The sequence below is a fragment of the Melanostigma gelatinosum genome (assembly GCF_949748355.1).
Source record: "Melanostigma gelatinosum genome assembly, chromosome: 20".
Taxonomy (NCBI): Eukaryota; Metazoa; Chordata; class Actinopteri; order Perciformes; family Zoarcidae; genus Melanostigma; species Melanostigma gelatinosum.
The window spans coordinates 8,902,909-8,915,935 of NC_136653.1; the positions used below are offsets into that span (position 1 = coordinate 8,902,909).

At 49.1% G+C, this 13,027-nt stretch overlaps 1 protein-coding gene across 1 annotated transcript in view; it reads right to left on the bottom strand.

Annotated features, from left to right (window-relative positions):
* The window catches only part of LOC306794297 (MAGUK p55 subfamily member 7-like), a gene marked incomplete at both ends in the record, with an annotated part of 130,173 nt that overhangs the window by 64,200 nt on the left and 52,946 nt on the right, over positions 1-13,027 (bottom strand). The window contains 5 exons of the mRNA XM_079292334.1: positions 3,854-3,918; positions 4,487-4,683; positions 6,879-6,953; positions 7,598-7,683; positions 8,149-8,230. Coding sequence (XP_079148460.1) covers positions 3,854-3,918; positions 4,487-4,683; positions 6,879-6,953; positions 7,598-7,683; positions 8,149-8,230 — 505 coding nt within the window. The remainder of the gene's footprint in view (positions 1-3,853; positions 3,919-4,486; positions 4,684-6,878; positions 6,954-7,597; positions 7,684-8,148; positions 8,231-13,027) is intronic.

Consider the following 13,027-nt stretch of genomic DNA (forward strand, 5'->3'; position numbering starts at 1 on the left):
CGGATAGACTGAACACGGAGGCCAGGTTCGGGGCCACTTAAGACCGACCTCTGGCGGCATTTCGAAAACGTCTCAGAGCGAGAGTGAGAGGGACGGCGCTGTAATGTATGGAGTGAGACGTGGAAAAGAACCCCCAAGGTGAGCGATAAGTGCGTCCACGTGTTTGGCAGACTGCGACCCGAACCAAACACTTAAGGAAGGGGTTTGCATGTCGGAGACGGAGGAGCAGACATGCTGTAAGAAAGCCCAGAGAGACGTCCGTATGTTCAGAGAGAACAGATGAGGAGGCTGGAGGACGGCCAGGCATCGATGGAAGGGAGCCGGGGGGGTAAAACAAAAAAAAAAAAGGGAGGAGGCAGGTTTGACAACTAGAGATGTAAAATAGTTGATCTAACCCCTGTACCGAGTTAATAATTTATATAAACTGATGGCACTTTAAACATCAGTTTCATAACCGAGGTATGCGAGGTAAAGCGATGAGCGCAACGGCGAGGGGAGAGGGATTATTTATACCTCGGCGTAAATGGACACGGTTAAGCAACGCTCGCCGCAGCCGCTCGCCAAGACCAATATTGTTCCAGCCGACGGAGCTCCCGGGCTGGAAAGAGAGAGAGCGAGAGCAAGGGACCCCCCTACTCAATCACCACTTCCGTCCTGCGCTCGGTAACAGCAGGGTCTCCGCGGTGTCCTTCAATTAGGTTGTAGTTTATGGCCCCGGGGCCGAGGCCGGTGCGCCCCGATCCAAGTCTTCACCTCCCTCCGTCTCTCCCGACCCGGCCACCACCACTCCGCAGGGGCCACATCTGCTACCGAACGCGACCCCATCCATTTATTCCGCCTTCAGTCTGTCCATAATCCCCTTGTCAGCGGTTTTTGTTTTTCACTTGTAGTCACTCAACTTACACCACAACTGGATCCAACATTTTTCTCTAATTGAGGTTTTTTTTGAACACCGAGATGCGAATGAACAGGGTGAACTTATCATTCCCCCAGTTATTCATCTCGTCCTGAGAGGGCCATGTCAAGGGACTTCCTACTACTGCTGCTGCACTCAGCTAATCCTTACAGTATGTATGACATGAGGACGAAAGTTTAGCTGCAGCTCCAAAGGAGACTTATGTTCCTTTAGTATGACTCGCAGCAAACTACATTTTACACCTGCCTTCTGTGCAAGGGGGGGGGGGGGGGGGGGGTGGTATAAATCCCATAACTCAGAGGAGGAACTGGGCCATTAAAATGAAATAGTAATGGAACAGTGCAGCACTGTCTGCCTTTAACTTTTTAGCCGGCTATTTTTGGCCCTCGTGCACCATGCGTGCCAGTGTGCGGTTGAACATAACCAGGAAATGACAACATCCATAACTCACCCGAGGGCTTAAGATGGGAGGTAAAAAAGTTTGGAGGTGGTCAGCGTAGCTCTGCTGCTTATTTGGGAGCCGCATATTGAAAGGGGTCACGTTACATAAAGGGCTCTCCGCCATGTTGAAGGGAAAACAAGCAGTCAAATGGACACGTCCGTCCCAAAGTGGGAATCTACAGTGAAAAACAATATGGCCAATAACAAGCTGGGTTTCGGTTCAACGGGGTCATTGTGGAAACCGGAGCGGGCCTACGAAGCCAAGTACAAGCGTGGTGTGTTTTTCCTGAGGGCTCGCGGGTGAGAGAGACGACCTGTAAGTTGCAGAGGAGAAGCTAAATGCGCGGCTGTGGATATGAAGATGTGAGCAGAGACGTGAAGACGGAGCAAGGACGCAAGCAGGGAGGAAAGGAGAGGTGTGTCGAGGTTCTTCTGCAAATAAGCTTGTAGTAGAGAACTGTGACGTGGGATAACTAATAAAAAGACGTATGGATAAAGTCTTTGTACCAAAAAGGACATTTGTTAAATTATTTTCCCCCCCTTTTTCCCCCAAGTTTTGAAGATTCCAAAAGCGCAAATGTCAAGTAAACAGCCGATGTGAGTAAGACTGCAGACTTAAGTCTGCGTCCACGCGTTCCGCTACACTCGCAGCAGATATTGGCAGCGTGTTCACCTCCTCCATGGCTGCAGGCGCGCACAGGCACTTGTATTGTAACGGGGCAGTCCCGACGCCAGCTGGATGGGCTTCCATTCATGCGCTGTAGCTCACCATATACAAACCAAATTGCTGTTTGGCAAGTGTTTGTAAATCAGAGCTAACGTCTTTGTCATTTTGATGGCTGCATTTCGGGGAGTGTCTCATGGGGACTCCCAGTCAGGTGCAACGGAAAGTCCTGCGGACCCGCAGGTGGGCGCAGTTTATGGAAGTGCAAATTTGGCCAATTTGGGCTTGAAGTGTCATATTTGTTACTGTTTTGAGCTCAGCAGCTGGATGAGAGAGAAATGTGTGTGTGTGTGTGTGTGTGTGTTTTGCTCACTGATTGCAGTTTTTAAAAAGCACATACCACTTCCAGTGGTGAGAGGTGACAAGTTTCATTGACTCGGTGACATGTACTCTAGTAAAATAGTTCCCGTCAGAGTAGTTTTAATGCAACATACTTCTTACTTGACTAGATTCTTTAGAGAAAAATCATTGCTATCACTCGGTTACATTTGGATGCATCCATGTTGTTTCATATATATATGATTTGATCCATGATCCATGGTGTGGAAGCCGTGTGCACTTAGAAAAGTATTGACCGATTTGAAAAGGACAAACTTATTGTATTTCATGTGGACGTGACTGATGTGTTTCAACCACAGATGGTCTTCCTCAGGTCTCAGTGGAAGTGAACATACCTGTATTAAATATGCAATCAATTAAGAAACATCACACTATTATCTCCTCATTAGTCTGACATGAGACATTTTCAGAAAGATGAGAGACTGATGCGTCCACTTATCTAATCTTATGGTCTTCACAGAGAGACGTGGAAGTGATCCGTGTCTGTGATGGGAACTGGGATGGAGGACACCTATTCCACAATGATCAAAGTTTAAGGACACTGCAACGAGTTGACACTCTTTATATCTACTTTATATGGTGCATTATGCACTTAGTTTGCCAAATAATAATATGACAGGAGACACCAAGCAAAGAATGGTGTACTTAATAAAGTATAATATGAATATATTTTTGGAGGCTGATGTAAAGTGAAGGTGGTGAAGATGTTCAACCATTGCTGTTAAACCAACACTCCTGTCAGGCTTCTTTTGGAAGACAGTTCTGTCTTTTGATTTGACTGCTTTACAGCAGAAGAGGACAATTATAAATCACCACTGGTGGCCCCATAAACCCCAAAATCGAGGTCCTTATTATTCTAAAGTTCACTCGCATTTCCATCAAAGCCCGTACTGTTTGCCCTCTTAAGAAATCAGGCTGGCTAATTCAAAGGTATGCAGTAAAATACTGAACTGCAGTATTTTTAAACTCTGATTGGATCTTTTCTAGTCTTGAACTTAAAACCAGGGTCTTAACCCCCTGAGATGCGAGCTTGTGAGCCCGTGTTTTGGCTGGAAGGTGTAAAGGCTCCGAGAGGTTTTCCAGAGGGTGAACCTCCTCCCCCTTTTTTTCTTCTTCGCATTAAAAAGCCGACCGCGTCAACACGTGGAGATCAGGCAAGAAGGTGGACAGAGCGGAGAGAGAGAGTCTGGTGGGAGAGTGAACCATGGAGCAGACAGGAAGGCAAATCCAGACACAACACTTCCTCTGATGACAGGCGTGAAGCAGCGCAATGGCGCCGGCCGGCTTTGGCGGCGGCCTCGGAATGGGGGGATGAGTCCTGAGTGACACCCCTAGCTTCCACCGCTTGTTTGTGCATCTAACCCTCCTAAACCCGCCCACCTGTCGCAGCCTGTTGTCCTGTGCTGGGCCTATCACGGAGAGTGCATGCTTACATGATCGAAGGCTAGAGGTCCTCTGCAGCGGGAGGGTCGCAACAGGTCGCCGCAGTGCAAATCTCCTGAAAGAAAAGAGAGAGGATGGTGAAGAAAGAGAAAAAAAAATAAAACCAGTTTTCATGACCGCCTGGGGGACAATAAACACTTCCTGCTGCGCTTCGATATCCACCAGCTTCACGCGGTCAGCTGGTGAAAGGAAAGAAGGATTGAAGAGAGGCAGGATAAACGCACTGTTGACAAAACTGTGGGGTGAAATGTTTGCGTATGTTCTCTCTCTTATTTTGCTCTCCTCTCTCTCTCTCTCGTTCTTTTTCACCCCCCCCTACTTTCCTCTGATGCTCGCCGACGTTGCCAGAAAATTGCCCCAGGCCTCCCGAGCTAGTGCGTCGCACATCAACTGCGGCCGTCCGAGCTCGCACACTGATGTGCCATTTTTCCCATCCGCTTGCCATCTAATGTGGATCCGTACCAGCGCTATCATTCGCTGTCATTACTCATTTCGGGGGCCAGGCATTGTGCGGAAATCCAGACCGTTTCTTTGGCAGCGTGGAGCGAGAGAAAGAGAAAAGAGGGTGAAAGTTGTGACAGCAAAGCAAAGAAGAGGCAACGGTAGCTGGGGTCGTCTCTTACCTCTCCTGGAACTGCTTGGATGGGATTAGGCCGGCGCGGGGATTGGCCTCCCCCTCGTGTTTGGCCTGCCACCAGGTCGCATCGTCCTGGCTCATGATCTGAATGACGGAGCCCCTCTTGAAGGCCAGTCCGGCCTCCTTGCATGGGATGGCTTTGTCCTCTTTAGGGCCGTAGTCAAAGAGCGCCTTCATGAACACCTGGACATAGAGCAGGAAACAAAGAGCTGGATTGAGGGCACAACAGGAAAAAGCGAGGCTTCACTGTAAACGACCTTTTCCCTTCCACTGCGTGGAGGGTGAGCGCTAAGGGGGGAAGCCACCGCGGCAAACACTGAAGGTGCTTCACCAGCGCTCGGGGCGATTATTCCAGAAAGGTCATTGCAATCAGAAGTTGAAACCTGCAACCTCGGGCCAAGTTGGTCCCTCTGTGTGGTTCCGTCAACACGCAGGCCGGACTAAGCCCCGTCACCATCTTCCAAGTGTGGCGAGACTCAACCTCTCCTGAGTCAGAGGCTCCAGTTTGAATGGCTTTGTTCCACCCGCTGACACAATCTAATATCAGTACTCTTTCCACATTAAGGGAACAGGGGGAAAATAAGTTGTTTTCTTTCTTTAAGGGAGTTGGTCTCATTTGCTGTGGCAGCGGGGGTGGACACATCTCATCAACACAAAGGAGGTTGGACACTACGGTGGAAAAATCTCCAACACCCCCCCCCCCCCCGGTTGTGGGCGGCTAGCTGCGACCTACAGCACCTCGCGGCGTCTCCTTGTCTAAATTGAGTTCTGTCACGATGAGTTATCGCTCCTGAGACACCTCAGTGCATGTGGAAGGAGAAAACGAGAGAAGGCGTGCGAGTACGTGTGAGATGACATTTTTCGATGTCCTATTGATTTAAAGAGCGCTTTGTGCCATGTAGTAAAGTTATGTTTCACACAGAGCTGTTTTGTTTGGGTCATAACGGCCGATTTGGCTGCTAAACCAACCGGCGGAACACACTCGTACATCTACACACTTCTCCCTTGGCTGGGTTTATTTGGCCTGTATAAGCCACATAGCTGCATTTTGATGCCTCCACGCTACCTGATGTTAGAGCGCAAGCTATTGTCATGGAGGACCGGCTGAGTTTTGGGCACCGGCGGACATATTTTTCAGACAGTTTTCAACCATAACACGATGACAAAGGATGCAAGTGGCCCACCCCGACCTGTACGCCTCTGTGACACATGCAGGGAGGGCTGCGTTGTGAATTATGAGAAACCTGCCTTCGACCCCGGAGCTTAAAAAAAAAAAAACACACACACACGTGGATCCAGCCTCTGTCCGCTACTGATAGATGAGTGTGAGAGAAATGGTGCATCAGCCCCCCCAGTGGGTGAGAATGATGGTTAAAGAGGTGAGAGTTAAACCACCCTCAGAATGAATTACAAGCTACTGTCTGCTGGTGCGGCAGTCCACATGAATGAGGACAACAGAGTGCTGCAAGGATGACGTGTTTTTTGTGGAAGTTAGCGTCAGCTTGGTTCCATCTACAAACAGCCAATGGGAGTTATCCATTTTATTTTTGGATTATTGCAAGTTCTGCGGCAAACAAACGATGATACTTGCACGTTTTGTCCAGCAAGATAATCTAAACTAGGGTTTAGAAAACAACACTGAAGCTGCCGGGCGGCAGCGACCGCTCTCTGAGTCACACGGAGTCTTCGACGACTGCAGTTTATTGCGTCGATCAGTGGTACAGCTGTGAGGCCATTTTATCATTGTAAAATACTACAGAGGTAATACTGTACATTGGGCAATGGTCAGTATTACCTCTAGCAGTCCAAACGGGTCTGGCTCTGAACCTATGTCTAGGGTCAGTGAAGAGAAGGTGGGACACTCGTTTCTAGTCTCTGTTTTCCAAGTCATTTGGTAAAAAAAAACAAAAAAGTTGAGTTTGGTGATTGAAGTGGTTACTTGTCCGATGTATAGTTTAAAACAAGAGTTAGTAAATACGGTTCTGTAAGTTTTGGATGGCTGAAAGGGACGTGTTTAACCCAATTACCATATCTAGATGGTAAGAAAAAAACACTTCTACCGATTTTGAAAACTACATATTTTTGCCCAAAGATCATTTCAAAATTGAAAATAGAAAATTTCAGTTGCGTGCACCAATGGGTTAAGCTAAAAAAAAAATAGGGTGCATTGACGCATTCCAATAGCCTGACCTGGTCTATCAATAACATTAACATCGTCTTTCCTTGTTCAGAAATCATTTCCTCACTGCGGCTTAAAAACAATGTTCTGCATCCACCGAAAATAAAGCATCATGATGGAGCAGAGAAGCTCTCCCTGTTCTTTAAAGTAGACAAGTGTAACCCAATCAACATAATGATTGCGCCAGGAGGAGACCTACCTTTGGCTCCTTGGTCGGCTCCTCCTCCTTGACGCCGGGGATCACTTTGAAGGTAATGGCTCCTTGCGACTGGGCCTGAGTAATTGGGAGAGACAAGATAGATACACCGGCTTAGGTACAAATGGGGGGGGGGGGGGGGTGGAAACACCAGTCATCTGTCCAGCACCTAATAATCAGATATGTCAAAGCACTGTTTATATTTTTCAACAATGGAAGACTTATTAGGATTGGATGACTGCTTGGCCGGAATATAGTGAGTGTGTGAATGTGTGTGTGTGGGGGGGGAGTGTTGAAAGCTTTCATCAGCTCCGGAGGCCTTTGTGTCTGCGAACGCCTCCAGAGTTTAAGAGACTCTCTTTCCTCTCCAGTTGCCCTCCCCCCCTCCCCTGCCGTGGTTGAGGCCCACGGCGGAGCGTATTCGAGGCCTGCGGCGGAGCCCGCTCGGAGGAAACTACCAAGCATCAATCTCATCCAGAGGGAACCGTGTGGCTCGATGCATGTGGTCTAAAGGCTTGTAGAGAAAGGCTTTGGTTTTTCAGCGCTACGACGGGAGGCATGTGGTCCTGGGTGAGTTAGAAGGAGGTATGTTTGCAATCACAAACAAGGAATGTTATTTTCGCCAAGGGACTGGAGCTGAAAAACATGGAGAAACTCTTGGACAGCACACACACACACGGGGCCGAATGCAGTCACACACACACAAACGTAGGATTGCTTACCAGAATACGAATGATCTCCTCTGGTTTCTTGTCGTCCACAGGGATTCCATTGACCTCCTTCAGCTCATCCCCGACGTGAATCAGCCCTGTCACACACAAGCATCCACAATCATTTATTCTAATGTCCTAATATAAGTGAGCTACTGTGTAGAAGTCCGGCGCTCACAAAGAGCCCGGGGGATGTGTACAGTACACCAGATTACTGTTTATCTTCGCGGTGGCATTTGAGATTGGGAAAGAATCAAAGCTTTATTGTCCGCACATGTGGAAATTTGCCTTTGGCGTCGCTGTGGCAGAGCGGAATAACAGACTGGACACAATGAACAGAAAACGAAACAGAAAACATGTGGACAGCAAGCAGAGCGCCGCAGTGTTCTCGTCATTAACGGGCATATTTACAAAGAGGAAAAGGACAAGTTGCGGGACGGAGCTGGCGTGAGGATAACTCCCGATCACGTGCCTGCTTTGTTACACGCTGGGTGTAATCCCGTTTGTGATGTAAATATGCAGATCCACGTACAAATGTTGAGACAAAAATGCATAGAACTGACCGCTTCTGTCGGCTGCTCCTCCTCTCATGATGCGGGCCACGACGATGGCCCCCGTGTGATCGTCACGCCTGATCGTCGCTCCCTGCAAAGCCATCACAGAGAATAACATGAAACTTGGATGAACTGCATCGGTTTTCCACTCTGCTGAGAGCTGCATTGTTCAAATGTCACATGATCAGAGCCCAAAATGAGGTATCTGGCTGAAATTCAAGGATGTCAAGTACATACAAGATGCTCATTGTTACCAAAATGGCTGCTTTATGCTTACTTTTCTAGAGAGAAAAAATGGATTTCCTCTTTTAAGTGACCAATCTATGGTGTCTTATTTACAGGGATGCACTCTTTCCAGGTGTGTTTGTGTAGGTGAAAGCAGTTTCTTCAGTTGACACACTTCCCAATTGATTAAAAATAATGTGGATCTTTGCACCTCACACATAATATCTGTAGTAAAAACAAAGAGGGTACATATGCCAAGTACGGCCAAACACAATGACTTTGCATTTCCACTTCCCTGCTGTGACATAAATGCTTGTGAAACTGGTTTTTGGGGCGGGACACAACACGGTGAGAGATCATTTTAATGCGTAAACCAATGGAATATCGGTACAGGGCAGAAAAGATAAAATATCTATATTTTGCATACATAGAAGAAGCATGCCAGATAAAATGATCCAACGATCTCATTGAATGATGGAAGGGGTTTGTCACGGATGAATCACTCTGTCGCTGGTAACGGCAGAAAGCATCAATGGCCTGGACAGAGAGGGTTGAGGGCAGAGCAGATGCGAGGCTGCGGACTCAAAACACACACACACACACACACACAGTTGCTCAAGCATTCCCCGTCCTGCTTTATGGGCTTGGTGCTCAGCCAGAAAGACACACGGAGTAGAGGATGGGGTTTCGACTTCCTCATTTGAAATGACAGCGGTGATGCATTTTCCAGTAAACCCAAACAGCCTCTTCCCTTCACAATAAAATAATAGGCTTAATGGGTGCCAACCTGTCACGGCCCCTCGCACGGACACCATTGAGGCACCAGCCTGGCTGGATGGAACAGGATCGCGAACTGCGAACCCGGCGTCATCCTCGCTCGGGCCCCCGACGACCAGAACCAGACAGACGAGGCGTCTAGCCGACGCACGGTTTGCCGGGGCTGCGACTCATTCTTCCACCCTTCTCTAGCTGCTATTCCCATCATCACGGAAGATTGTTTTTATTACTGTTGCAAAAACAAAAGAAAGAAAATCGGCCGTGCTTTATTTCAGCTGTCCTAATCCATTGCTGCCCAGGTGGACCGCTGGAGTGCAACAACAAGCGCGCCATGTGTCATGCCGCTCGGTTTGTGTCATTTTCATGTTTGCCTTCCTGCGACAGGCCCGAAGTAGTTCTGGATACTACCAACAATGGGAAGCACAGGAGGAGATATACAAAATAACAAAAACCCTCAAAGACCAAAGGAGCTTCTGGTTTGTGCCACTTCGCTCGATGCCATTAGCACGTCATCTTGGTTGTTTTCACGACCTGTTCACACCTAATGGTTTTCCTTCTAGATAATGGTTTCCTCAAGGACTTCTTCGGGTGTGGAGATTGGGAAGGACACCGGGATAAGACAGCGGGGAGCTGCGGACCTAATAGAATAATGGGGCTAATTAAAGAAACCCGAGAGGTTGCAGTCGGAGAGAAATCGGTGGAGCGGGTCAGTGCGAGGGGAAGGCACTGTCAGACCCCGAGGTCAGGGTCACATACAACCTCTCAGTGTGACTTAAAGCAGCTGTATGTGATGCAATGACCCCCAGACAGACAGAGGCCTTTGGTGTGTGGCTGAAAGAATAGAGCGCTGCAGGGAAAGAGACGGAAAGGGTGAGATGGGGAGTCTGCAGGAACTCTCGCAGGAGTATTCAGACATGTGGTCATTAACTTTCTCTCTCCGCTTTTGCTTTCTGACTCTCCTTCTTTGGAGCTGGCCGATGGCCAGTGGTGTGATGGATGTTTTTATTGTGTCCCCTGGGGTCCCTGGTGGCAGTCTAAAGGCTAACTACACAGCGCGCGCGTGCGAGCGAGCGAGAGAGAACCTTGGACTCAGAGTGTGTCAGGACAACAGGCTGTCTGCATAAACTCTGCCTATCTATGGAATCTGCTCACACATGGTGGGTAGATGTAAGTCGTGTTTTGACACATATGGCTTGAATCACACGCTGAAACCCCGATGCCATTTAGAAACACCACTTTTAAGACTTTTACTGCTAGTGGCAGTGGTGATTATAGAGCAGCACATTTGGCGTGCAAACATGAACGGATGGGGTCGCGAACCCAGATCTCTTGGGGAAAGCAAGGAGACCATTTCGTCGCCATTGAAACCATCACGTTGTATGTGTTTTCACAGCAGAAAAGAAACTAACTTTGGGCGTCAGTGGACAAATTTGCCCATTCTCATTTTCCTTTCACACCTCACTGATTCTCCGCAAGGAGCTATTTGGAGCAGACGTTGTTTTCGATGCGATTCTCATCTGACCCACTACCCTTCAACGTGATGGGAATTCACGGGCAGGCCAAGTCAGCAGCGAGGGAGTTATGAAGGGAGGAGGAGCCTCCCTCTTCATCTGGCCAGCCTCAGCCTGAACTCAGCCCCCGGTACGGTAGCCAAATGAGCTCCGTCTGATAAGAAGAGCTGAGAGAAGCCAAAGCGCTCCAGTGGCAACACGAGCGAGCCAGACCGGAGGATAAGTGGAAGACCAGAGGAGAGCCAGGACTTGACAAGTTGACTGGGAGGGAAGGGAAGGAGGCAGACAGTGGGGGTCGGAGTTGAGAGGAAGAGTGAATGAATGAGAAGAAAATGATATGATGAGGGAGCAAGATACCGAAATACCGAATGAGAGAGAGACAGAGCAAGAAAACACAAGAATATTAGTAATGGAGGGAGAATTTCACCTCAACAAGTCCTTTACCCTCCTATTCCATATATCGTTGCATATGCTCACAGAGACATTTAGATTCGTCTTCCCAGAAGCGTTGTATTAAGTATAAGATGGCAGCAGGCAGTTGAGGTTCAAATCGACCACAAATGATTGTAATCATCACCTCAAATATTCACGTTTTTGTCTTTTGCCATTCCAAAGTTCTGCAGTACCCCATTCTTCCTGATCCTTGATTATGTCGGGAGCGCCACACTTAACCCTCCACCTCATTCCAATCTACAGTCGGCCTACGTTCTCTCAATCCTCCAGGGGAACACCAGCCTCTCCTGGAGGCCTGACGAATGCCCTCACGACGAATGCCTTAGAAGCACTGAGGGGCAGCAGGAGGGCGCAAATCCAACAACCTGAACTCAGCATCACCTCCCCCTGTGCGTTGATACCCTATGGGTGCTATCATCAGCATCCAGCCAAGCATGGCCACTAATGAGGAGTCCCTGCTCTGTTAAAGAAATACATAAACAGTCAGGCTAGAACCTAAATAATCCGCATGGTGTGTGTGTGCGTGTGTGTGGGAGGGGGGCACACACAAGGAAGAAACAAGGTAAAGACCCTCAAGCACCAAGATGGGCTTCCTGACGTAGCAGCTGAGCATTAGCACGAACTGATGGCTGGGTTTGCACCAAGCACCTCAACGCCTGCTGGCACATGGAAGCCATTTCAGACTTTTCCCTCACGCACTGGAAACAGTGCAGGAAGTCCGAAAGGGGGGGGGGGGGAACGTCTGAGTCTGTCAAAGCACATGCACGCATGAGTGACAGCGTGTTTAGGTGTGTTTTCGTGTGCACGCGAGCGTGTCTGTGCGTGCGTTCTTACGAGAGCTTCCACCTGAAGTCTGGCCAAACCGGCGCAGGAGAAAACCCTCAAAAGACGATGATTGATGCTGGACAGTCGCTGAGCCTGATGAATGGACTACGCTACGTTAGCAATTAGAGACGAGGCGCCACTTAACCATCGAGTGGCTCAAATGCGCGGAAAAAGATAGCACGGCGCGCAATAGAGGCAATGTTGTCGACAGGGGCTGATTCTCTCCATTTTGTCAGCCATTGCTGCCGTTTGCACATTAGATGGGCGTAGGATCAGACTCAAAACAGGCAAGTCTCTCCAGAAGGGAAGTCCAAGGCCAGAAACACAAAGTCAAACATAGAGACGAGAGCGGGGGTCATCGTGGTCTGGGGAGGGCCTCCTAGCTGCGGTCAATTAGTCATCAGTAAGGCGATCCGCAGCCTCCACTCTTACCGTGATCAGCTCCATATGCAGCCGGCTGCTCCCAGCCCCGTTCCCCCGATTCTAACACATAAATGCCTCCGATTGTTATTGTTGGGCCGGCCAAAACGCAACGGGTTAGTCTCCGCCGTGCGGCGAGGAGAACTGGAGCGACGCTCGATCGTATCAAGCCATCGCCTCTCCCGGGCGCATGCACCGGAGCACACATGCTGACATGGCTGCCGCATTAAGTACATGATGACAAATGTCTCACACCTCATACAGTGCAGACAACACTTTTTATAAAAGAGAGAAAACCGGGACTGAAATTTGGATCCCCTCATGTCTGAGACTGTGTTTATTACAGGGAATGGAGTGAAGGCAACGTTGTCCAGGGAACTGTCGGCGCACGGTAGTGCCATGAAACTTAAGCAGATAAGAGGGGTAAGACAAGCTGGATGTCTCATCACGCTAGCTCGGCTGGGATTAGCCACAGTGAGTTTCTGGCGAGCTAAGTCGTCACGGGGCAATCGGAGTGCCCTCTGGCTGATGGACTGGATGGATGGCTGGATGACATGATGGAAGCCGGCTGGCTTGTACTCTGGTTGTACGAATGACGAGAGGGCTGGCTAGTCGACTTGGCCGGGCCCATCTCGCATCTCGGGGTCCAGGGCAGGCTATGTGTGGCCTGTCTGGTG